Source organism: Nerophis ophidion, linkage group LG28 (genome assembly GCF_033978795.1).
Source record: "Nerophis ophidion isolate RoL-2023_Sa linkage group LG28, RoL_Noph_v1.0, whole genome shotgun sequence".
NCBI classification, from domain to species: domain Eukaryota; kingdom Metazoa; phylum Chordata; class Actinopteri; order Syngnathiformes; family Syngnathidae; genus Nerophis; species Nerophis ophidion.
Window position 1 is genome coordinate 20202058 of NC_084638.1, and position 26662 is coordinate 20228719.

General features: G+C 40.2%; 2 protein-coding genes and 2 non-coding genes across 5 annotated transcripts in view; 3 read left to right on the forward strand and 1 right to left on the reverse strand.

Moving 5' to 3' along the window:
* The window catches only part of LOC133545415 (gastrula zinc finger protein XlCGF52.1-like), a 229945-nt gene that overhangs the window by 104069 nt on the left and 99214 nt on the right, over positions 1-26662 (reverse strand). The window lies entirely within an intron of this gene.
* Positions 480-24403, forward strand: LOC133545465 (zinc finger protein 180-like). Of its 2 annotated transcripts, XR_009804845.1 has the most exons (7): positions 480-1102; positions 12387-12498; positions 12578-19732; positions 20099-20181; positions 20285-20354; positions 22092-22266; positions 23698-24403. XR_009804845.1 is itself a non-coding variant. In XM_061891092.1 (2 exons), exons 1-2 carry the CDS (start codon positions 982-984, stop codon positions 13684-13686), a joined length of 1230 nt encoding a protein of 409 aa, XP_061747076.1. In that variant the 5' UTR covers positions 489-981; the 3' UTR covers positions 13687-15825. The 2 variants fall into 2 exon arrangements, 1 of the variants encoding a protein (XP_061747076.1); XM_061891092.1 differs by lacking the exons at positions 12387-12498; positions 20099-20181; positions 20285-20354; positions 22092-22266; positions 23698-24403 and having other exon boundaries at positions 489-1102; positions 12578-15825.
* On the forward strand, positions 17291-17363 carry trnaf-aaa (transfer RNA phenylalanine (anticodon AAA)). The gene has a single exon. It is a non-coding gene; the product is annotated as a tRNA-Phe (tRNA).
* Positions 18535-18607, forward strand: trnar-acg (transfer RNA arginine (anticodon ACG)). Its single transcript has one exon. It is a non-coding gene; the product is annotated as a tRNA-Arg (tRNA).

Here is a 26662-nt window from a genome sequence, read left to right on the forward strand (position 1 = left end):
TCTAAAGTCTTATCACAGCGTAGGCTTTCACTCTGCCTCAGGCAGATATGACTGGTATGATGGAAGTTGTTGTCATGTATCCATGACAACGGACCGTTGCAGTCCGTCGTAAAAGACAGCTGATGTTTTTACGATGTTAAAAAACGGACTAAAGTAGTTGAATTCACATGTTTAAGGTTAACTTTCACCTCCTGGGAGGGTTAACAATGGTAGAGGGGACTGAGCATTGACTTTCACCTGAAAAAAAGCGGAGGAAAAGACGAGATGCAGTGCTAATTTGGAGCTCACGTCTGGATAGGTGGGACTGTTTTTTCCACAGTGAGGAGTGACAGCGGGGACAGCCAATCACACGTAACTTAGCCTGAAAGTGGCAACCAATCAGGGAGTGATATTTAGGTTAGAGGCGGGACTTCTAGCAGAAACCGACATTTAACCCTTTCTGTGCCATAATCATTGACTAAACATTACGGGCAGCGCTTGTATTGATAGTGACTACACAGTAGCGGCTGGATATTGGTAGGGACGTGTCCCTAGCGTCCCTACCCAATTCTACGCCCTTGTAAAATAGTTTTACCGGGGATGGGGAGCTGGTTGTACTTACTCCTCTGGCGAGACCTGGAAAAGAGCTGGGTACTTGTTTCTCTCGCGAGATCTGACAACACTGCGCGTGAACCAAACATGGCGAGGATAAAGCAAGATGGCGTCTGGAGACGTTTTTGCAGTCGTCAAAGTTCAGTGTTCTTAATCTGTGCCTCCATGTACACATATATGTCCTTTATTAGACTCTATTAAATAGAGTATACATCTTTAATAACTGTTTGCATCCGGTTATATTAGTTTGAGCGCACTTTGATGCATCTCGAGCTAGTTTGCTTGCTAGTTAGCTTAGCTTGTTAGCTGTTAACAAAGAGAGGCGGAAGTGATCAACACGTCGCTAAGTAGAGATCAAATGTGAGTGTAAAGTGTTGTGATTGTGTGAAAATGTGCGAAAGAACGAAAGCAAATTATGAGGAGGAACTTTGTCCAACAAAAGACAAGGAGCGACAACATCAACTACTGGACGCTGTTTTCAAGAAACATCAAGTTGTGTTACACAAAACAGGTTTGTTAACTTCTTACTCTCACATCTTTACTAACTTTATATTTATTTAATACCGCCATTCTTAAATATATTGTATGTAAGAATGTGGGTGTTGTTGAGAAGATGATGCAGGTGTCCTGTTGAATTTAGCTACCTGTAAAAATGTGTGACTTATTCTAGTCCTTTTCCATCCATCCATCCATCATCTTCCGCTTATCCGAGGTCGGGTCGCGGGGGCAACAGCCTAAGCAGGGAAACCCAGACTTCCCTCTCCCCAGCCACTTCGTCTAGCTCTTCCCGGGGGATCCCGAGGCGTTCCCAGGCCAGCCGGGAGACATAGTCTTCCCAACGTGTCCTGGGTCTTCCCCGTGGCCTCCTACCGGTTGGACGTGCCCTAAACACCTCCCTAGGGAGGCGTTCGGGTGGCATCCTGACCAGATACCCGAACCACCTCATCTGGCTCCTCTCGATGTGAAGGAGCAGCGGCTTTACTTTGAGTCCCTCCCGGATGGCAGAGCTTCTCACCCCATCTCTAAGGGAGAGCCCCGCCACATGGCGGAGGGAACTCATTTCGACCGCTTGTACCCGTGATCTTATCCTTTCGGTCATGACCCAAAGCTCATGACCATAGGTGAGGATGGGAATGTAGATCGACCGGTAAATTGAGAGCTTTGCCTTCCGGCTCAGCTCCTTCTTCACCACAACGGATCGGTACAACGTCCGCATTACTGAAGACGCCGCACCGATCCGCCTGTCGATCTCACGATCCACTCTTCCCCCACTCGTGAACAAGTCCTTTTGTAAAAATAAATTGTTTTACTAAATTATAGTCTCCTCACTTTATCAAGACAGTCATTCGGACAAAAGACCCTGGGAGGAATTTTCCCATTAAAAAGGAAACATATTCACTGTGGACAGTATTAAGATGAATTCATCCATCCATCCATCCATTTCTACCGCTTATTCCCTACTGGGGTCGCGGGGGGCGCTGGCGCCTATCTCAGCTACAATCGGGCGGAAGGCGGAGTACACCCTGGACAAGTCGCCACCTCATCGCAGGGCGATGAATTCATCACATTTGTATAATCGGCTGGGAGGCATTTTATTATTGTCAGTATATTCTCTTCTCGTTACATTATATCTGTTTTCCTGTTTTCTAATTTAAAGAGGAACTACACTTTTTTGGACATGATTAGTTGCACGGCCTGTTCTAATCTATATTAAACATTTCTTAATCACTTCATCCTTCATTATCTTAATTATATCCCAACTTTAGCTACATGTAAAAATGAGCATCTTATTCTAATCCATTTGTAAATAAATAGTTTTCCTAAATTATAGTCTCCTCACTTTAACCAGACAGTCATTAGGACAAAAGACTCTGTGAGAACTTTGCCCTTTAAAAGGGAAAGCCCAAAAAATGACAGTATTAAGATGAATTCATCACATTTACTTTGAGGCATCTTATTATTGATATATTATGTTCTTCTTACCTCGGGCGGTATAGCTCGGTTGGTAGAGTGGCCGTGCAACTTGAGGGTTCCAGGTTCGATCCAAGCTTTTCCCATCCTAGTCACTGCCCTTGTGTCCTTGGGCGAGACACTTTACCCACCTGCTCCCAGTGCCACCCACATTTTTTCAAATGTAACTTAGGAATTGGATTTTACTATGTAAAGCGTTTTGACACACTATGAGAAAAGCGCTATATAAATATAATTCACTTCACATGATATCTTGTTGTTCTATTTTCTAATTTCAAGGGGAACTGCACTTTTTTGAATCATTCAGAGTCCCTATGTAAGTTCAAGTTAAGGTCCCAGCAGTAGTCACACACTAGGTGTGGTGAAATTATCCTCTGCATTTGACCCATCCCCAAGTTCACCCCCTGGGAGGTGAGGGCAGCGGAGGCCGCGCACAGGAATCATTTGGTGATTTAACCCCCAACCCTTGATGTTGAGTGCCAAGCAAAGAGACAATGGGTCTCATTTTTATGGTCTTTGGTATCACTCGGTCAGGACTTGAACTCACGAATTTCCAGTCTCAGGGCAGACACTCTAACCACAACGCCACTCAATAGAAAATAAAACTTAGCAAAAGTTATTTAAACATTGAGTCATTAGTAGCCGCTCTATTCTGCCTATAAAGTGCTCTAAATAGCATCCTAAAACCTTCATCAACATTTTAAATACACACTAAGTATATATGTAATGTAGTAACATTCTTAATAACATGTCATATTTACATATCTTGCTCATTTTAAGCATACAATGGTCTCACTGGGATGCCGACTGATGGGATGGTCATATCTTCCCGTTTAAATGAAGAATTCATCCTCGCAAAGGGTTAAAAAAGAGCATATTTTTTGTGTCTTTCTTGCCATCACCAGGTTGGATCTCAAAGTTGACCAAGTTCTCTGGTTTATGTCCACAACCTTGTATTACATTAGTGAGAAGCATGATTTATAATCTATAATTAGTTTTCACCATCTTAGAGGCGAGAAAGCAGCTCAGTATGTCAATATAGCAGCATAAGCTAGTTACTTCTGTGATCAATGCGCCGCTAAAAGTAGGTCCTTAACGTCAGCGCTTATAATAACACTATCACTAATACTTGGTTATTATTCAGGTCACAAAATGTAAATGGAGTATTGTTGGCAGTTTTTGGATGGTTATTTGGAGGACTTAGTGGGTCTAATAGAGGAGCTCCCATTGACTCCAATGTTAGCTGATTTTTGCTCACGTTTATTTACTAATTAGAATTCATAACAATTAAAAACATATATTTTACGTAAGAATTGAAAATGATAGGCGATGAGGTAGCGACTTGTCCAGGGTGTGCCCTGCCTTCCGCCCGATTGTAGCTGAGATAGGCGCCAGCGACCCCAAAAAGGGAATAAGCGGTAGAAAATGGATGGATGGAAGGTGACATTTTAAAAAAGTGCAGTTTCCTTTGAATTTGTCAGATAAGTAAACAGTCCTTCAAATTAAAGATGAAAAACAATTGAGGTTGTGTATGGATATTATCCAATATTAATTACTCTCAGTCATCCTAAGACAAGCTTCCATCGGAGTCTTCAATCATTCTGGTTCTCCATACACCCGGCCATCTCCATAGAGCTTTCAGCTCCCGCATCTTTCTTCATGGCAAGTTGCAGTAAAACTAAGGACACAACGGAAAGTACATTCATATGCACATGAAGTACAAACACTGTTTGTGTAAGAATCATGTTAATCACCAAAATATTGTCTTGTTCTCCTAAGGCCAATATCCAGTATCCTTTGGTGAGCTGACCGTATTGTCACACCCTTAGTTGAAAGCACACCAACCCCATGACATAACACTTCCACGAGATGTAGAACATTTTAAACGTACACACACATTTGAAAAATATAAAAAATAAATATATTTGGTGGGGCAAACAAAATGACTCTGCGAACCAATGTTTGGTATGGGCGATATGACCTAAAATCTATATCCTAATAACAATATAAGTCACGATATATTATTTTGTATATGATTGATAAAAGAAGAATTTCAAAGTGGGTTACAAAAGCTCCTAATTTGGCAGCTGACATGTGCAGTAACATATTGTGTCATTTTAATTGTATTATTTTGTCGAAACAATTACAAACCCCATTTCCATTTGAGTTGGGAAATTGTGTTGGATGTAAATATAAACGGAATCCAATGATTTGCAAATAATTTTCAAGCCATATTCAATTGAATGCACTACAAAGACAAGATATTTGATGTTCAAGCTCAAACTTTATTTTTTTTTTGCAAATAATAATTAACTTAGAATTTCATGGCTGCAACACGTGCCAAAGTAGTTGGGAAAGGGCATGTTCACCACTGTGTTACATCACCTTTTCTTTTAACAACACTCAATAAACGTTTGGGAACTGAGGAAACTAATTGTTGAAGTTTTGAAAGTGGAATTCTTTCCCGTTCTTGTTTTATGTGGAGCTTCAGTCGTTCAACAGTCGTATTTTACGCTTCATAATGCACCACACATTTTCGATGGGAGACAGGTCTGGCCTGCAGACGGGCCAGTAAAGTACCCACACTCTTTCTTTACGAAGCCACAATGTTGTAACACGTGCTGAATGTGGTTTGGCATTGTCTTGCTGAAATAAGCAGGGGCGTCCATGAAAAAGACAGCGCTTAGCTGGCAGCATATGTTGTTCCAAAAGCTCTATGTACCTTTCAGCATTAATGGTGCCTTCACAGATGTGTAAGTTACCCATGCCCTGGGCACTAATGCACCACCTACCATCACATATGCTGGCTTTTGAACTTTGCGTCGATAACAGTCTGGATGGTTCGCTTCCCTTTGGTCCGGATGACACGATGTTGAATATTTCCAAAAACTATTTGAAATGTAGACTCGTCAGACCACAGAACACTTTTCCACTTTCCATCAGTCCATCTAAGATGATCTCGTGCCCAGAGAAGTGGGGTTGTGTTGTTGATAAATGACTTTCGCTTTGCATAGTAGAGCTTTAACTTGCACTTACAGATGTAGCAACGAACTGCATTTAGTGACAGTGGTTTTCTGAAGTGTTCCTGAGACCATGTGGTAAAATCCTTTAGAGATTGATGTCGGTTTTTGATACAGTGCCGTCTGAGGGATCGAAGGTCATGGTCATTCAATGTTGGTTTCCGGCCATGCCACTTACGTGGAGTGATTTCTCCAGATTCTCTGAATCTTTTGATGATATTATGGACCGTAGATGTTGAAATCCCTAAATTTCTTGCAATTGCACTTTGAGAAACGTTGTTCTTAAACTGTTTGACTATTTGCTCACGCAGTTGTGGACAAAGGGGTGTGCCTCGCCCCATCCTTTCTTGTGAAAGACTAAGCATTTTTTGGGAAGCTGTTTTTATACCCAATCATGGCACCCACCTGTTCGCAATTAGCCTGCACACCTGTGGGATGTTCCAAATAAGTGTTTGATGAGCATTCCTCAACTTTATCGGTGTTTATTGCCACTAAGGCTGCAGCTAACGATTATTTTTCTATCGATTAATCTATAGATAATTTTTTTCGATTAATCTATAGATTAATTATTATTCTGCAATAGTATGAGCATTTCAAAAGTAAAAGTATTGATTATTGTGCTTTAAAATGTGCAAAAATAAAATAAACATCCAATACAACGGTGTGGCGCAGTTGGGAGAGTGGCTGTGCCAGCAACCGGAGGGTTCCTGGTTCAATCCCCACCTTCTACCAACCTCCTCACGTCTGTTGTGTCCTTGGGCAAGACACTTCACCCTTGCTCCTGATGGTTCGTGGTTAGGGCCTTGCACGGCAGCTCCCGCCATCAGTGTGTGAATGTGTGTGTGAATGGGTGAATGTGGAAATAATGTCAAAGCGCTTTGAGTACCTTGAAGGTAGAAAAGCGCTATAAAAGTATAACCCATTTACCATTTACAAAAAAGTGCAAAACGAAATATTCTGTAACACCAGTGTAAACATTTCAACAAAAGTAAAAGTATTGCTTATTTTGCTTTAAAATGTGCAAAAATAAAGATAAACATCCAACACAAAAAAGTGCAAATCTAAATATTCTGGAGCACTGTAAACATTAAGTATTGCTTTTAAAATTTGCAACATAAACATCCAGTCCAACACAGTACACAATAACCAATTCTACTCATTTCAGTGAGTGACTAAAAGTTGTATTGAAGAAAGGTTAGCGTGTCTACATGCTCTGGGGTGAGGCTGCTTCTTTTCTTATTTACAATATTCCCAGCAGCTGAAAATAGGCGCACAGAAGGGGTCGATGTGGTTGGAACTGAGAGGTAAGACCGAGCCAGCATTGCCAGATTTGGAAACCTTGCCTGATGTTCTTTCCACCATTTTAATGGGTTTTCATCCTTGGAAATGGGGGATTCTCCAAAATAAGACACTAACTCGTTTCTGACCTTTTCAGCATCAGTACTGTCATTGTTGTCTTCCTCATTGCTGCTGAGTTCATATGAATCTGAGCCAAGAACTGTGTCTAGTAACTACACACATGATCTTGTTAAATTGGTTTAATGACACAACAATGATAGTATGATTAAAGTAAAAGTTAATTGTTCGTTTGTACATAGTATATGTAACTGTTAATGTTGTAAAAGGTATTTGCACAACTAATTAACGTTAGCGTTAAAGAGGAACAATATCACAATTTCAAAAGGGTTAAAACCAATAAAAATCAGTTCCCAGTGGCTTATTTTATTATTCGAAGTTTTTTTTTCAAAATTTTACCACTCACGCAATATCCCGAAAAACGGCTTTAAAGTGCCTGATTTTCACCATCGGTATATCCACCCGTCCATTTTCCTGTGACGTCACTGTGTGAAGCCAATACAAACAAAAATGGCGGATAAAACAGAAAAGTATAGCGACATTAGCTCTAATTCAGATTTGGATTTCAGCGGATTAAGCGATTCAACAGATTACGCATGTACTGAAACGGATGGTTGGAGTGTAGAGGCAGATAGCGAAAATAAAATTGAAAAAGAAACTGAAGCTATTGAGCCATATCACGACAGACAGCGGCAACGAGGACGAATTTGGCGATCACCTAACCAACGATTGCATCTTTTGACCACTGGTGCAACTTGAATCTGTCGATTGGTATGTATTTGTTTGGCATTAAATGTGGGTGCAGGGAAAGGCTGGATGCAAATATAGCTACAAATGAGCCATAATGATGCAATATGTACATACAGCTAGCCTAAATAGCATGTTAGCATCGATTAGCTTCCAGTCATGCCGTGAGCAAATATGTCTGATTAGCACACTCCACGTAAGTCAAATGGTGTTGTTACAACCTCCGACAACACACCGACGAGGCACAATGTCTCCAAGGTACGGAAAACAGTCGAAAAAACGGAAAATAACAGATCTGATTTGACTTTGTGTGTGTAATGTGTTTGAGAAAATGGCGGCTTGCTTCCCGTTGTGACGTCACGGGTGAAAGGTCATTGCTCCGACAGCGAACAATTGAAATGCGTTTCAATCGCCAAATTCACCCTTTTAGAGTTTGGAAATCGGTTGAAAAAATATATGGTCTTTTTTCTGCAACATCAAGGTATATATTGACGCTTACATAGATCTGGTGATAATGTTCCTGTGGCGGACTTCCTGCGGCCGTCACCGTGTGGGTTGCCGTGACACTGGACACAAGACGCATCATAGCAGGTTTGACTTGGATTTATTATCTCAATAAACCTTCTGTCTTCTTCTGGCCACTCGGTCGCGTCACTTTTCAGTGCGCGGGCATTTCCTGCTTGCCATCGCTGCACGCCTTTCGGCGTCTGGCGTTTGCGTCCGCTGCGGGGGTTCATCATCTGGCTCTTGTCCTCGATCGTCATGCTCGTTGTCTGGTTGCCGTGGTTCCCTCGCCTACCCCGATCATTCCTCCTTCCCCTCTTTTGTGCTGCAGCAACAGATGAGCAGATTGAGCGCAGGTGTGTGGTGTACGCACCTGACTTGGCTGGCTGGCGGGTCGCTCTGAGTGCGTCCCGCCTCTTCTCTCCGCCGCACGCCCCGCCTCCTGGCCGCCATCTCGAGTAGGACCGGCATTTGTCCGACCCTGCTGTCGGCTCCTCGGCTCCGTCTCCACAGTTCCCCTTTAAAGGGGAGCGCGTCTTTGTAAACACTGAACAGGCACGCCAAACGCGCCTCTCGGTGCGAAACAGTGATTTAGTTTATGAATTTACAACGCAGATACAAATGACTCATTCATGTTTTTGTGTAATGATGACAACGTATACTCACGCGGACGATTGAGTAGTTGATGGTGATGGCAAGAATGCTGTCGGGTGTTTTCTTTTCAAATGTTCGCTCATAGCCGTTGTGCTGCTATGATAGGCCATCTCCTCTCGACACAGTGTGCATACAACAACATTAGTAGGCCGTTTATTGACATACCCCCACACTTTTGACGACTTTTGGCGTGCTTTTTTCCCCTCGCTCGCACCGCTCGCATCGTCTGCTTTGCGCTCCGCCATGACGGTAGTGTGATGTAAATATGCAACGTGTCGACGCACAAAAACGGCATCGACGTATTTACGTCATCGATGACGTTGACTATGTCGATGCGTCGTTTCAGCCTTAGTTCAATCAACAATACAGTTTGGTGTAAACCTAAAAAAAAACCAATACAACCATATAGGAAAAAAGTTGGCTTTTGCGCCACTAGCCTAATGCTAACATACAATGGACGACCACATTGATAGGCTACAAAAATTAGCGTTGCGATCGTTTTAAACTTGTACAAAGGTATAACAAATAATATTTTAGTTTAACAAAAGTTACATAAGACAACAGTCAACAGATTAATTGTTCTTCCATCCATCCATCCATTTTCTATCCGGGGGTCGCTGGAGCCTATCTCACCTGCATTCAGGCAGGAAGTGGTGTACATCCTGGGCAAGTCGCCACCTCATCGCAGGCATTTTTACTTACATACAGTACATATATTCACCAAACTGTGTAGAAACTAAACTTTGTACTACTAGGCCTTCATGTCCATCAAATCTTAAAACTCTGATTTAGTATGGGACATTATTGCCAGGTCCTCTTGTATCGCAAAATTGGGAAAATACATTTTTTCCAATCACAAAGACCCCAAACGTCCAGTTTTTAACTGCTGATTTGTATTTTTGATTTTCAGTTGGCCGAGCAGAGGAATTAGTTGTCACGACAGCTAACTGTGTCTTCTTACATCACACGTTCAACCATCCTCCATTGAAGCAAATACATTACATTTCGTACAGGTATTATTATCACTGAAGGACTGTAGAAAGAACATGGCTAAACATGCTACAAACAAAGGAGGGGCAAGCTAAGAGCTAAGCTATCCGCTAAAGTAGCTTGAAACAAGAATAAATAAGTGCTTAGTCATTTTTCCCATTCAAAATGAATTGGCTATTTTTCAAGCTTCCACCATTTCCACTTTTTTCAAGTGAGTCAAATCATTCCATCTTCAACATATTTCACTAAACCTGGACATTCAAACTATCATTTTTCCAAGTTCAAAAAATTTCGAAGAATACCCAAAATTCCCGTTTTTTCAAACCCTTTTTTCACTCTTTTTTTGTCGACCATATTTTTCAACCCACTTCAACCGTTCCACCTGCAAATCATTCCTCTTAATGAAGTCAAAAAACAAAGTTGTTTTTTTCTCTGGAATTCTAGAATACTATTTTATAAATTTTCATGAAATTCTCATTGAAAATAATGGTAAATTTTTCAAAGTTCCACAACTCCAACATTTTTCATCCGATTCACACCTTTCCAACTTCAAACTGTTCAGCCTATTCGGTAATCATGGGCTTTCCTTGACAAATTCCAAAAAATTCCCAGAATTCCACGTTTCCCATGACATTTTTCCCCATTCAAAATTAATTAGCCATTCATCAAAATGCCATCATTTCCACATTTTTCAACCGATTCAAACATTCAACTTTCAACATATTCCACTAATTCTGGAAATTGAAAGTACAACATTTTTCAACCCACTTCAACTGTTCCACAGTCAAATAATTCCTCTTAATCAGGACAGAAAACAAATGTGTTTGTTGAATTGGAAAAATTCTTGGTTTTCCCGAAATTCAAGGAATTCCATAAAACCATTTCTCAATTAAGAATGTTACGACTTCAACATTTCTCAACCGATTTGAACAATTCTATCACAAACCATTTCAACTCATTCAGAACATTCAAATGTTTTAGCATCTTCAAAAAAATTCCTGTTTTCCCCGAAATTCTCCAAAATTTCCGTGAAATTCCTATTGAAAGGAATAAAATGAAAGTTCCACAACTCCCACATTTTTCATCTGATTCAAACCGTTCCAACTTCAAAATATTGAGTGTGTTCAGGACTTGTGTGCTCCCTTTCAACACTTATTAAAAGAAATTCCCGGATTTTCTGGAATTCCCAGTTTTAGGGACATTTTCCCCATTCAAAATTAATTATCCATTTTTCAAATTTCTACAATCCCCACATGTTTCAAACCATTCAACGCATTTAATTCATTCTGGAAATTCAAACAACTATTTTTCCACATTCAACAAATTTCCAGGAATTCCCGTTTTTTTCTAACCTTATTTCCAACCTTCTTTAGTGCGATGACTCCTTTCACATTGTTCAACCCATTTCAACCGTTCCACTGTCAAAACATTCCTCTGAGCCAGGACAAAAAAGCATGTTGGTTTAAGAAATTAAAAAAATCCTGTTTTTCCCGCAATTCAAACTCTTTAACATTCAAACCATTCCAACATTCAAACTATTCTTACATTCATACTACATTCTGTCAGCATTTCAGTTCAACTTCAGCATTGGAGCATTCACACACAATTCCGCCAGGAATTGCTTCTTCTAGTTAATATTATAATAATAATGAAATGTAGCTTACCACATTGAATCCGCGGACTGCATGAATGCTGTCTTCTCAGTTCTCACTGTAACGCAATTTGAGTGTCTAGAAACACACTAAATTAATTCAATATTACTATAATTAATAAGGTAAACAAGCTATCTTTTGAAGGAGTAGTGAGTAATCTCATTACTTATCCCCAGTTTAGCTGTGGCGACACTATCTAAATGAAAGCAAAACAGATGTCATCTTTTTTGTCCATCACGCGTGACCCCGAATGGTACAAGCCGTAGGAAATGGATGGATGGATGGATGTTGACTATGCTCATGCTATTTTTAGAGCAGACATGTCTCTAAAGATTGTTGCGTTTGAACCAGTTCTTCCGCCGGTCACCCCCCCCCCAAGTTCTTTTGATGACACATAAGCTGGTTTTAAATCAATCAGAGGCAAAGGATGCTCATTTTGAATATTTTAATCCAAAGCCTTGGGAGATCAATCTAGATACAACAGTTAAATCGCATTGCCCAAATTGATCTAATTTTACTACCGAAGTTTCGCCTCTTTTCTCACTCTCACCGGCCCCCCTACTTCTCCTCCCCCCCTCCTCCTTGCCTCGGCTAGTTGAGATAAGGAGGGTGTTATTGTTGCTAGTTACATTCCATGCTCCAAGGCCCACTAATGGCCCAAAACTAAGCTGTCTTAAAACATGACCAGGACAATAAAAACATATCTATCTAAATATCACATTAATTATTGTCCATCAGCAGGGAGAGCTCATCACTAGTACTACTGCGTGGAGGCTGGCATGTGGTACATTATTTCGTGTGTGTGTATGACTTATTCAGAGGAAGAACAGCACACTTTTACGTATGGCGTCTACCATTAAGGATTGCAAGAATGACTTTTAGGATGTTTTTAATGAATAAGGTGGATTGGACGTTGGCCTGGGAAGGCATTCCCCTGAAGGTGCTCTGCATGGGTCAGCTGGAAGTACCCTGACTGCTGTGAGGGGGAAACTGATGAGATCGTGAGATCATATGTGGGTGCAGGACAATGTCTCATGTGACTGAGCAAAGCTGGACTTTTCTCAAGAATGTTTGTTTTCTCCTGCCCTGTAGATGTCGAAGAAGAACATCTTTCTCATGAGCAGGAGGAGGAACCACTATCCCCCCACATACACGAGGAAGAAGAGGTACCACATTACCAACACATCAAAGAGGGAGGAGAGGAGCCACAGCCCCCCCACATTAACGAGGAAGACAAGACGCCGCAGACCCATAGTGTTAAACTGACCCTTCACATTAAAAGGCAAGCGGAGGACTCACTGAACTTACACATAAAAAATGAAGAGGAGGACCCACTAACCCCTCACATTAAAAAGGAAGAGGGGGACCCACTGACCCCTCACATTAAAAAGGAAGATGAGGACCCTCTGACCCCCTACTTTAAAGAGGAAGAGGCGGACCAAGAGCTGCCGCACATTAAAGAGGAAGAGGAGGAACACCGCATCAGTCAGCCTAAATGTTTGGAGGAGTTCCCAGTGACTGGTGTCCCTGTGAAGAGTGAATATGGTGAGGTCAAAGGTGAAAGTGAGGAGAGGGGAGGGGCGGAGCCTCCACTCAGCAGCTCAACACAACACATGACAACAAAAGCTGATGAAGACCACTGTGGAGGATCACAAGCAGACAAGCTCTTAGCTCCACTATCAGATAGTGAGGACACAACGTCACACTCTCCTGACACTGATGATGAAGACTCTAAAGATGATAAAACATGTCACACTGACAACACTCACTTCACATGTTCTCTCTGTGACAAAACATTTAAATACCATAGTTATCTGAAAGTACACATGAGAACACACACTGGAGAAAAACCTTTTATCTGTTCACTCTGTGGTAAAGGTTTTGTAGAAAGTCCCACTTTGAAGGTACACATGAGAAGACACACTGGTGAAAAACCTTTTTCTTGCTCAATCTGTGGTAAAGGTTTTGCACAAAGTTCATGCTTGGTAAAACACAGAAGAACACACACTGGAGAAAAATCTTCTATCTGTTCAATCTGTGGTAAAGGTTTTGTTCAAAGTAACAATTTGAAAGTGCACATGAGAATTCACACCAGAGAAAAACCTTTTATCTGTTCAATATGTAGTAAAGGTTTTACACAAAGTCAACATTTGAAAACACACATGAGAACACACACTGGTGAAAAATCACAGTCCTTTTGAATCTGCAACAGAAGCTTTTGTGACCAATCAAACCTTGTAGCACACCTGAAAAGACACCCAGGAGAGAAAGTGTTGAGTTGCAGTGTGTGTGGTGAAAGATTCTCTTCTAAGTACCAGTGTAAGAAACACAAGTGTGCTGGTGAGAACAGCAGCAGCAAATGAAACTGCAGGATTTGAAACAAACTGTCAAGACTTTAATTTTGACTTTCTAACATCAGCACATATAACATGTGTGACATTGTTGTTTGTGTAACAACCTGTTTAATATGCTTCTACATTTATAGATTAGATAGTTTGAAATATGAAAGTATTACATATTTGTATTTGTAAGTGTTAATAATCCCATAGATAAGCACCTTTATATGATATACATATGTACTGGATCACATTTGAAACATCTTCTGAACCACTTCAGGGAGCATATTATTATTTACTTTATACATCATTTGAACAGTTGTCTTTTATACAATTTTAAAATGTGTGACTTTATGAATCATTTGTTGGGTATCTGTAATCCATTTTATTAATTATCTTTATTACTGTCTTTTGTATTATGATGATTGTGTTGATATTGTTTTATACTTTAACTTATAATGTCTAAATTGTTTGTGGAAGGATGGTTTTGTTTTTACAAACATACATTTGTGGGTTAAAAAAAATCCATCCATCCATCCATTTACTACCGCTTATTCCCTTTAAGGTCGCAGGGGGCACTGGTGCCTATCTCAGCTACAATCGGGCGGAAGGCGGTGTACACCCTGGACAAGTCGCCACCTCATCGCAGGGCCAACACAGATAGACAGACAACACTCACATTCACACACTAGGGCCAATTTAGTGTTGCCAATCAACCTATCCCCGGGTGCATGTCTTTGGAGGTGGGAGTAAGCCGGAGTACCCGGAGGGAACCCACGCAGTCACGGGGAAAACATGTAAACTCCACACAGAAAGATCCCTTATTGTGTTTTAGACATTTTTTACAACATCAATATCAATCAAAGTTTGGAATGTCAGGCAAAAGCCGATATTTTACATTATCTCACAGTGATTTCATTCATTCATTTCATTCACAAAATAAACTGTTTATTTAGTTTCCCTATCACAGAACGAACAAGTGTTGTATCCAATTGCAAAACATCTTAAAAATTATTTTAAGTTTTCAATCCGGGGCTTTTTTTTTTTTTAAATTAACTCCTTGGCTTCTGCGATGAGGTGGCGACTTGTCCAGGGTGTACGCCACCTTCTGCCGAATTGTAGCTGAGATAGGCACCATGATTATCCCAACATCTAAGAGAACAGTCATATTGGCAAACTCCGATGAACATGAATTAGTTTGGATGTTCAGTGACAAGCTGGGAACTGTCAAAGCTCCAAGCACCAATTGCTTGAACACAAAGCTCATTATTGACAATCAAGCCACTTTTACATCGTCATCAAGTAAGAAGGTTTTGACCAAAAAAGAAGCCACTCTCCCAAAGTTGCCAACTCTGAGCTGGATTTAACTTGGATGCTCCCCACATGTTCGAGCCAAATGCCTTGGGGACACAAGTTTAATGGTCCGTTGAGACAAATAGTCAGCTACTTTTGTTAAAGTCCAATTAACAGCAAAATGGCTGAACAAGGTACACAAGAGGGTATTCAAACAAGATGGTTTTAAAGGGTTTCAGGCAGGTTAAATTAAGTTTAATTGTATGCAATATTCCTAACATTCATGGTAGTAAAACATTCTTCAATGACTTGGTCTCATTTTGGTATATTTTTAAATTACATCTGCGGTCCCCTCCAAGGTTTCTCATTGTCATCCCACTGGGTTGAGTTTTTTCTTGCCCTGATGTGGGATCTGAGCCGAGGATGTCGTCGTGGCTTGTGCAGCCCTTTGAGACACTTGTGATTTAGGGCTATAAGTACACTTTGATTGTTTGATTGGTTGATTGATAATAAAGTGATTTAAAAATCAGACTTAGTATCAGGTGATACTAACCTTCGATAACTCAGCTGGTAGAGCAGAGGATTGTAGTTGCTCATGCTGAAATCCTTAGGTCGCTGGATCAAATCCGGCTCGAATGATCATCAGTTACCCTTTAAAAAAAAAAAAAGTAATCAACATAAACAACACAAGATACACATACAATTAGTGCACCAGCCCAAAAACTGTCCCTCCCTCATTCTCACTCATTCGCACATTAAATCTTTGTGTGATGTCGTTCAAATAAGAATCAAAATAATGTCTTACATTCTGAGGATGTAAACTGTGTGTTGTTTTGGCGTAAGATATTTACGATATACAACCTGTCCTAAAGTAAGATGTTTCTTCTTTCTTCTGATGCAATGGATAATGGGTCTCACTACGGCCTGCAAAATTCAAGGTTCAACTCCTGGCCAGCGTGCTGTTGTTTGTTAACTGAACTGAAACAACATTCAGTGCAATTTTGGGGGGAGTTTATTTTGCTTCTTTTTTTTAATCTACAAACTGAAACATGTGTTGTTTTTTCTCTTTATTATTGCGAATGTATAACTGGTAGTTGTATCTGTTCTTATACTCAAGGCATTCAATCAGAATAAAGTGGGTGAGGAAAAAGGTGACCAAAACAATATAAATGTGACTATTTTACATCTTAACAGTTGTTCTTTACACCACAATGGAGTAAAACCTAAACATTTCCCCAGAACATTAAGCATTAGCACACTGATTGAGATTCTCTTACATGATGTCGTTCAAACAGAATGTGGCTTGAGCGGATCGTGCAACATTAGCCATCAGGAGAGCAAACACATTATCAATCAAAATGAGTAGGTACAGCTGTGATGTTATAGTGGTTAGTACTCTGTGTTGTGGTCGCAGCAACCCCGGTTCAACTCTGGTTCATGGCACTTTACCGTTTAAACTGCCTTTTTTTAAGCATGGTTCATAGTTCAAAGCATAGTTAGGGGTGGCATGGCGTAGTGGGTAGAGCGGCAGTGCCAGAAACCTGAGGGTTGCAGGTTCGCTTCCCACCTATTGACATCTGAATCGCTGCCATTGTGTCCTTGGGCAGGACACTTCACCCTTGCCCCCGGTGCCGCTCACACTGATGAATGAATGATTGGTGGTGGTAGGAGGGGCCGTAGGCGCAAACTGGCAGCCACGCTTCTGTCAGTCTACCCCAGGGCAGCTGTGGCTACAGATGTAGCTTGCCACCACCAGGTGTGAATGAATGTTAAGTCCCACTTCTCTGTGAGCGCTTTGAGTATCTAACAATAGAAAAGCGCGAAGTAAATCTAATCCATTATTATTATTCATCTACACTTGAAGACTTAGTTATTAGCCTCCTAAGAACATTTCACAATTTCTGAAAAATCTGGCAAATTTTTGCAATAATCATAACATTCTCGATAGTAAAACATTAATCAGAAGCAATTTGGTCCATTTTTTAGAGAGCCTGAAATGCTCAGTCATGGAGCGTAAGACATTCTTTTTGAGCTTCCGGGATTCAAGTACCTGTTATGCGGACCAATACTAGCCTTTGAGACCCCCTTGGAAAGGCCTCATTCCACCCATCAAATGTAACCAATAGGGAAGACCTTGGTTACATTTGAATATGTAAATGCAAGTGTTATTTCTATAGCTGAAATAGCTCAGTTGGGAGAGCGTCAGAATAAAGCTCTGAAGGTTCCTGGTTCGACCCTGGGTTTCAGCACAATTCTGTGTGCTTCTAAACCAGTTCTTGTTACTAATAAAATTTATGTGGCTCTTACAATACTGAAATGGTCTCCCTGACCTACCAGCCTTGCTGGTGGACTCCTAGTATCAGTTGTTACACACCTTTTCTCCATTTTAAATTTGAACAACTGTTACGTGGTTTAACAGTGTATCGTTCCTTAAGCCAATGTTTGGTCTTTAACTGACCCTTACATCGGGCTGTTTCAAACACAAATTATTTGCCTTAGGGGTTTGTCTTGGACGATATAACTTGAAACTGAAGTAATAAAGCTGAGCTCAGTTTGGCGGGAAGGTGCATCCAACACACAGCAAAAGATTAACCACAACTTTTTCATACAGATACAGTATCTAACAATGTGTGTTTAAAGTATTGCTTTTAATCCTTCAGATAATTGCATTAACGCTCTCCCACCTGAGCTAAAGTGGATGTGAGGGATGTTTTTGGTTTCAGTTTTTCAAATGAAATAGAGAAAAAACAATCACTGTTGAAAACTATTTAAACTTGATACAGATTACAAGGACTGCTACCTGGGGGCAAAGGACTGTATTTTAAAAAGTGTAAGGAGGTTAACATCACCCGCCTGAACAGGGACTTGAAACCCTGGACCCTCAGATTAAAAGTCTGCCAACTGAGCAACCCAGGCCCTTTTCAATGCTGATTTGCCAACATCCGAGATAACAGCCATATTGTCAATCTCAGGTGAAAGTGAATTAGTCAGCATGTTCAATGACAAACTGCGAACTGTCAAAGCTGAAGCTCGCCAATTGCTTGAACCCAAAGCTCATTTTTGACAGTTAGACCAGTTTTACATCGGCATCAACAAAGGTTTTCATCAACAAAGAAGGTTTTGACCAGATAAGAAGCTCCTCTCCCGAAGTTGCCAACTCTGAGCTGGATTTAACTTGGATGATCCCCAGAATTTTGCCAGAAGTATTTTGCTTCAATTTTTAGTGGAGGTTAGCTGCAACAGGTAGAGCTGGTAAAGGCCCAGGCTGCAACAAATAGAAGGTCACTAGATTTTAAAGTCCAACATAAGCAGTCAGTAAAGCCCTGTTTTGGAAGTAAGCCTAATATAAATTGTGTGTTCCTTTGACGTAAAATGTTTACAATATACAAACTGTACTACAGTAGAACTGCTTTTCACATAGGGCTAGTGGCGCAATGGATAACGCATCTGACTACGGATCAGAAGATTCTAGGTTCAACTCCTGGCTAGCTCGTTTATTTTCGTTAGTTGAACTGAAACAAAATTCAGTGTCATTTCTTTGGGAGTTATTCTTTTTTTTGCATTTAAAATAAATATCTACTTACTGGAACATGCATTTTTTAATATTTTTATTTTTATGAATAGTTAACCGCTGTAATTGTGTAGTGGTTAGTACTCTTTGTTGTGGCCTCAGCAACGCTTGTTCGAACCTGGTCATGGCACTTTACCCTTTCTTCAAGCTGTTTGATGATGATTTTTGAAAAAAGAGGTATCTTGTTCCCTCTGGTAAGTACTTGAACAAGATGTGAAACCAACCAGGTACTCTGGCAAAATCAAAAATATCTATTTTATGTCGTTACAGTATTGGCCTTGATGCATCATTTAATTTGACTGATGTGTGCTTTGTGCTATTACTTTATCTCTTGGTAAAATTGCATTATGAGCTCAATCAATCAATACTTTCTTTCTTTTATTTCTTTCTTTAGTTTATTTCAAACATGAACATACTTACAACATAATACATCAGACAATTTCATATTACATCATGTCCAAAAAGGAGTAGGAAGAAGCAAAGCTTTTTTATTCCTACACTGTAAAAAATTATTGTAAAAATACAAAAAAAAATCACAGTTATATACTGTTCTTCTTAAATGCAGTTAAGTACTGTTTTTTTTGTTGCATTTTACAAAAAATATCGACTAACAGTAAGCTACTGCACAACCTACAGTATAATACAGTATTTTTCAGACTTGTTTCTTGGCTCCGCCCACAATTGTCAGACCGAGCTTCTTTTCGCACTGTCTGCTGCTTTCACGCATAACGCGTACCCAGGCGGAAGAAAAAGTAGTTCCAAGTAAACCGTGTCATTTATACAAGATTTCAATAGTACTTCCCATTGTGTTGCTGTTGATATTTTTACCTCAAAACATGTACTATCAAAGTATCAACATTTTGATTTGAAAATCAATTTTAGAGCATTAAGATCTGGCACTCCTTTTATTGATATTCAAGTATCATTCCGCACATCTTAACTAGTCTGAAGTTGCCAAGTACTGATGTTGGACGATCCACCTCCATCTACATGATCACATGGCCGCCGGAGCTACATCCATCCTACTGGTCTCTTTTTGATAACAAGGTAATTCCCGTGCAATCAAAGTCACTTGCACCTTTATGTGTCATTTTCTGTTAGAATTGCTTTATATACATATATTTATAAAGTACGAAATTACATAGCGTCACAGTCAGCATCACATGTACCACCGAGTGCTAGCTAGCTAAGTTTTCGTCATTTTTGTCAGCGTGATTATAAAAAAAAAGATATTAACTTGCAACATATGCGCTACGACTTGCAGCAATGTGTTTGCGTATGTTAGACACATGCAACGTCATAGTTTTATGCCCAATGCATCGTTTAAGTGTGCTTTCCCTGAATGAGTATGGCTGTATTTGGGAAAAAAAGCTATGAACCATAATGCTCAGTCTACCCTTCCTGTGGATGAAGATGGGGAGTTGACTCTTCATATCATCCAGCTGTTGATTGCCTATTTTGATGACAGAAGAGGTGCACTGATACTCCTGGCAGATGTAAGTTTAGCACTATGTATTCTTGTATTTTAATTGAATGATGCTCCAAACTGCCATGTTATATTTTGTCACAAGTCATCATGGTGACCTATTTTTTCTACAGATGTCTGCCACTGCAGGCGATGTGGAGCGGACACTGACCCTCCCGACCAGTCCACGACTGATACTGCTAGGTAAGTGTCTCATGGAGCGCAGAACATAAGTCTGTTTGTCCTAAATATATGTATACTATGCTCTCCTGCAGATGTATTTGTATCATTGTTGTTTTTGTCATTTCGAACATTGGAAAGTAATGATTTGCAGCACTACACTACACGGGACGGCGTGGCGCAGTGGAAGAGTGGCCGTGCGCAACCCGAGGGTCCCTGGTTCAAATTCCACCTAGTATCAACTTCGTCACGTCCGTTGTGTCCTGAGCAAGACACTTCACCCTTGCTCCTGATGGGTGCTGGTTGGCGCCTTGCATGGCAGCTCCCTCCATCAGTGTGTGAATGGGTAAATGTGGAAGTAGTGTCAAAGCGCTTTGAGTACCTTGAAGGTAGAAAAGCGCTATACAAGTACAACCCATTTATCATTTATTACACTTTAGGACAGTGGTTCTTAACCTTTTTTCAGTGATGTACCCCTGTGAATTTGTTTTTAATTCAAGTATCCCCTAATCAGAGCAAAGCATTTTTGGTTGAAAAAAAGAGATAAAGAAGTAAAATACAGCAATATGTCATCAGTTTCCAATTCATTAAATTGTATAACAGTGCAAAATATTGCTCATTTGTAGTGGTCTCTCTTGAACTATTTGGAAAAAAAAGATATAGAAAAAACTAAAAACTTGATGAAAAATAAACAAGTGATTCAATTATAAATAAAGATTTCTACACATAGAAGTAATCATCAACTTAAAGTGCCCTCTTTGGGGATTGTAATAGAGATCCATCTGGATTCATCAACTTCATACTAAACATTTCTTCACAAAAAAAAAATCTTTAACATCAATATTTATGGAACATGTCCACAAAAAATGTAGCTGTCAACACTGAATTTGCATTGTTGCAAAGGGTATGTGAGATTTTTCTTTAAATATTTAAAAAATAGCAACAATTCAGAAATCCTTTATGAATATATTTATTGAATAATCCATCCATTCATTTTCTACCGCTTATTCCCTTTGGGGTTTCGGGGGGTGCTGGTGCCTAGCTCAGCTACAATCGGGCGGAAGGCGGGTACACCCTGGACAAGTCGCCACCTCATCGCAGTATTTATTGAATAATACTTCAACAAAATATGAATGTAAGTTCATAAACTGAGAAAAGAAATGCAACAATGCAATATACAGTGTTGACAGCTAGATTTTTTGTGGACATGTTCCATAAATATTGATCTTAAAGATTACTTTTTTTGTGAAGAAATGTTTAGAATTAAGTTCATGAATCCAGATGGATCTCTATTACAATCCCCAAAGAGGGCACTTTAAGTTGATGATTATTTCTATGTGTAGAATTTTTTTATACTTGAATCACTTGTTTATTTTTGAACAATTTTTTGTTTTTTTGTTTGTATCTTTGTTTTCCAAACAGTTCGAGAAAGACTACTACAAATGAGCAATATTTTGCACTGTTATACAATTTAATAAATCAGAAACTGATGACAAAGTGCTATATTTTACTTCTTTATCTCTGTTTTTCAACCAAAAATGCTTTGCTCTGATTAGGGGGTACTTGAATTAAAAAAATGTCCACAGAGGGTACATCACTGAAAAAAGGATGAGAAACACTGCCTTGGGAGACTAGATGTAAACAGAGTAAAGAGAAAGCGATATATTTTTGGGTGTAAGGTGGCCATTCAAAATACCTTTAAAATGCTACCCATATTGGATACTGTTTAGGAACATAAACTGCATTTCTTGACTGTTCCAGTTGCTGGTGACAAAGTCACAATAAAACGTTAGATGATCAGCATGGAAGGTGATGTCATCTGCGAAGGCGTCCAACCTAGCTTCATCTAAGGGCTTGCTGCCCTTCTTGCCACCTACTATGTGTTCAACTTGGAATACCAAGAGGAAGGTGCTCGGACATTGGAATTTGTTCAAAGGTAAATCCTCTTGATACTGTTAAATACTGTTAGGATATTTTGCCCCTTTTCTCACCTCTGTTCAGGAATTTCACTTGTCATTTCCCCAATTTGTGCCTTAAATCAATGACTCTTCAGTTCCTTTGTGGACCCTCTTATTACAAATGTTTCTTTTGATAGCAAGTTGAAGATGGCATGTTCATCCAAAGTGTGATGCTGGATTCAGAGTGAATGAATTATTACCACATTAAATGTTTTTTGATCTAGAGTAATTATTTTTGGCCACCAGACCTAAGTCTGTCAAACATATCAACATCTCAAACCACAGCTACCTCATCTTTGTGCAACTTGTTCCAACCGGTCTGAACAATCCAGTCGACCAACATGGTTACCAAAATGAGGCGGGTTGTGCTTTGAAATGGACATAAAGCAGGGTGAAGAGATTGAATCTTTCTCTGTCCTCCCTCTTTTGATACCCTGCCTTTTTTTTTTTTTTTTTTGGCATGCATTACAACAGATTAAGTTGTATTACAGTAGGTAAGTTTCCAAAACACTACATAACAAACTAGAAAAGCATGTGAAGAGTGCAGACCACCACAATAGGGTCACTGGCAGCAATATTTTGGTGTGTCCAGATATGACCTTAGGTAGGAAATTATTTTCTAGTGTGCTGGGGACTACTCCTGGCTCTTAGCCTCTATCACAGCTTATAACAGTGGGGTCTCTGACAGAATCCTTAAAAAGAAAATACTGGATCCAGACAGTGATATGGGTCTCCACCAAAATCTAACAATCTGTTCTTTATCTGGATATCCACCTTGTGCGAATATATGATCAAAATTCGTTTGATCAAAATCCGTTTGAGCTGTTTCCAAATTTTGCAAATCCACTAACATCAACAAAAACATAACCTCCTAGGCAGGGGTAAATATGTAAACGTGTCAAAGAAGTATCCATGTTGCATGCTCCTGTGCAGTAATATGCCAGATACACAATGTCATTACATGGTTGTTTTGTCTGCCAATGAAGGAATTATAAATATGCTATCAAAAGATGGCAAAAGATAGACGGAGAGAAGTACATAAATAGAGAGAGGGATTTGGGAGGTTTTAGCATTGCCTTCCTCTCTGAATTTGTCTTAATGGGTTTTAGAGCATTCACTCATCTATAGCTGTGGTTATGGTATAGGCTCACATATATCCCAAAATTGATATGAATATCAAAGCGACTTGTCCAGGGTGTACCCTGCCTTCCGCCCGATTGTAGCTGAGATAGGCGCCAGCGCCCCCCGCGACCCCGAAAGGGAATAAGCGGTAGAAAATGGATGGATGGATGATATGAATATTTGTGCAGTGCATATTCATAAATTAGCAATGTGAGGGGAGTTCTGTATCGACTGCAAGTAATCTTCAATCACAACAGGATATCTTATATGCTTTCTCTGTTTTTTAGGCGATTCATTGGCATTAAACCTGAGAGGGGAACAAAGGCTAGCCAGGGAAAGATGGTGTCCAAGAAGACCGGGAAGCTGGTCCAGAAAAAGGCAGCAACTGTAAATCCTCACGTAGCCACCCTTATAAAAATTCTCACAGACTTTGGTGGGGCTTTATGTTGCCCGACCACTGAACACTGGGTATGTCATGTTCTGTTAGTTTAGTCAATTGTGCAGTTCAGTTTTGTTTTACAAATTTTTCTATTGCACATGATCCCAACTTGTTTTGTTCTAAATGTTAAAAATGTTATTTGAAAATGTGTGTGCCCTCTCTGACGGTGAAGCAGAGCCACTATGTATGGAGGTGTGTGTGTGGGGGATGTTTACATCATATCCAAATGGACATTTTCATTTTTGATCGTTTTGATTGTTATCCGGATGTAGGAACCACGTTCTCTGATGCCATCGTTTGTTCCGATTGCAGGAGTTGCTTAACATTGTTTTAAATGTTAAAATGTTAATTTAAAATGTGTGTGCTCTCTCGGATGGTACAACAGAGGCACTATGTTTGGGGGTGTCCTGGTGGGAGGATATCTAAATGGACATTTTCATTTTGATTATCTAGTTCTAAGGACTGTTCTGGTGCTAAAGTTGCTTAAGATTGTTCTAAATGTTAAAATGCTTCACTGAAAAAAAAAAGAATGCACTAAATGTACATTGAATGTGTTTGATGCGCTTAAAAATAATTGGTTATTAAAAGCATAAACTTGCAAGGCCATTTCTCCAGTCATTTTTATGCCAGCAGATTGCAGGGGTTTTGATTTTGAAAAATTAAAAGTTCAACTCATTAACTTCTTGTGGCATTATACTGTAAAGCTCAGTCTGTAGTGCTTACAATTATTTTACTGTAATTAACTGCCATGCATATTACAGTAGATACACTAAAATAACAGTGTAATGCCGCTAAACAGATGACAGTATTATGCTGTGAAGCGTATATTTGATACAGCACAGTACTATGATACCTTTTACAGTAATATACTGTAGTGATAAATCACAGTATGTGTGCTGTAAAAAAACATTTTTATACTGGAACCATTAGCTGCCAGTAGGTTACTGTTATTAAACGGTGAAATTTCTTACAGTGTACCCCTTTCCCACTTCAGAGCGTTTACAAATATATACATTCATTTACTGACCTTTTTTACAGTAAAATGACATCCGTGAATGAGTAATACAACAGTTTTGTAATATGTAATTATTTAATTCAGTCATTATTAGCATAATGAGATGAAGAATATCTTATTTACAATAAGGTTGAAGTTTTTCTCATAATTCCTCTTTTTTGTACTTTGTAAGCACCATTAATTTGAACAACCTCTTAAACTGGATCATATCAGTACAATTTTTAACTTCATTACTTAATCTACCCATCCAACCATCCATCTTCTTCCGCTTATCCGAGGTCAGGTCGTGGGGGCAGCAGCCTAAGCAGGTAAGCCCAGACTTTGCTCTCCCCAGGCACTTTGTCCAGCTCTTCCCAGGGGACCCAAGGCGTTCCCAGGCCAGCCGGGCGACATAGTCTTCCCAACATGTCCTGGGTCTTCCCCGTGGACGTGCCCTAAATCCTGAGCAGATGCCCCGAACCACCTCATCTGGCTCCTCTCCATGTGGAGGAGAAGCGGCTTTACTTTGAGCTCCCCCCGGATGGCAGAGCTTCTCACCCTATCTCTAAGGGAGAGCCCCGCCACCCGGCTGAGGAAACTCATTTCGGCCGCTTGTACCTGTGATCTTGTCCTTTCGGTCACAGCCCAAAGCTCATGACCATAGGTGAGGATGGGAACGTAGATCGACCGGTAAATTGAGAGCTTTGCCTTCCGGCTCAGCTCCTTCTTCATCACAACGGATCGATACAGCGTCCGCATTACGATCCGCCTGTCGATCTCACGATCCACTCTTCCCTCACTCGTAAACAAGACTCCGAGGTACTTGAACTGCTCCACTTGGGGCAGGGTCCCCCCCCAACCCAGAGATGGCACTCCACCCTTTTCCGGGGGAGAACCATGGACTCTGACTTGGAGGTACTGATTCTCATCCCAGTCGCTTCACACTCTGCTGTGAACCGACCCAGTGAGAGCTGAAGATCCTGGCCAGATGAAGCCATCAGGACCACATCATCTGCAAAAAGCAGAGACCTAATCCTGCAGTCACCAAACCGGATCCCCTCAACGCCTTGACTGCGCCTCGAAATTCTGTCCATAAAAGTTATGGAAGTCAGAATGAAAGTCTGATGTTCTTACGACGGAGCAATTCAGGGTTTCTTCACAACAGGTAAAAATAAATACAAATGAAGCAAGATGCTTCTGGCAAAATTTTGCTTGCATATTTGACCCCGTTCTTGGAAATACTGGTGGATTTGATTGAAATGTGTTGCTTTCTTGACACAGAGCCAGTTCAAAGCAATGTTCTTAAATGTTTAGCAGGGTTAAGGTCGAGTCTCTGAAATGGACATTCCAGAAACCTGCCTAAAACCCTTTGAAAGCAGTTTTTTTTTATGTGTTAACATTGTTGTCTTGTTGGAAAACCTGCTTGTGTACAAAGATCAGCCTTTTCACTCTTGATTGGAGGTGAGGCAAAGTCTCATCTGATCAGTAAACTTTTTTCTTCCAAAACTGCTTTGGGTTCAAGCACTTGGCGGGCTTGAGGTTTGACAGTGTCCACTCTGTCACTAAACATCCATCCATCCATTTTCTACTGCTTATCCCTTAAAACTGGACTATTCAACGCAAGAGCCGACTACAGCAGTGATGAACAAACAATATGAAAGTAGGTTTGAGTTTTTAGGTCACATGACTACAGCTATTGACAATTGAAATGTTATTTATGAGCCAATGACAAGTACTTTATTGACGGTCCCATAAACCAAAGCACTTGTCAGCAGGAACTGACAGACGTGGCATGAGTTTTCAGTGCCAGGGACAAACA

Bases quoted from the DNA above. Each gene is read 5' to 3' on its own strand.
- LOC133545465 (XM_061891092.1), top strand. From the start codon at position 982: ATGTGCGAAAGAACGAAAGCAAATTATGAGGAGGAACTTTGTCCAACA. The intron at 1,103-12,577 runs GTTTGTTAACTT...CCTGCCCTGTAG, and splicing joins AGTTGTGTTACACAAAACAG to ATGTCGAAGAAGAACATCTT.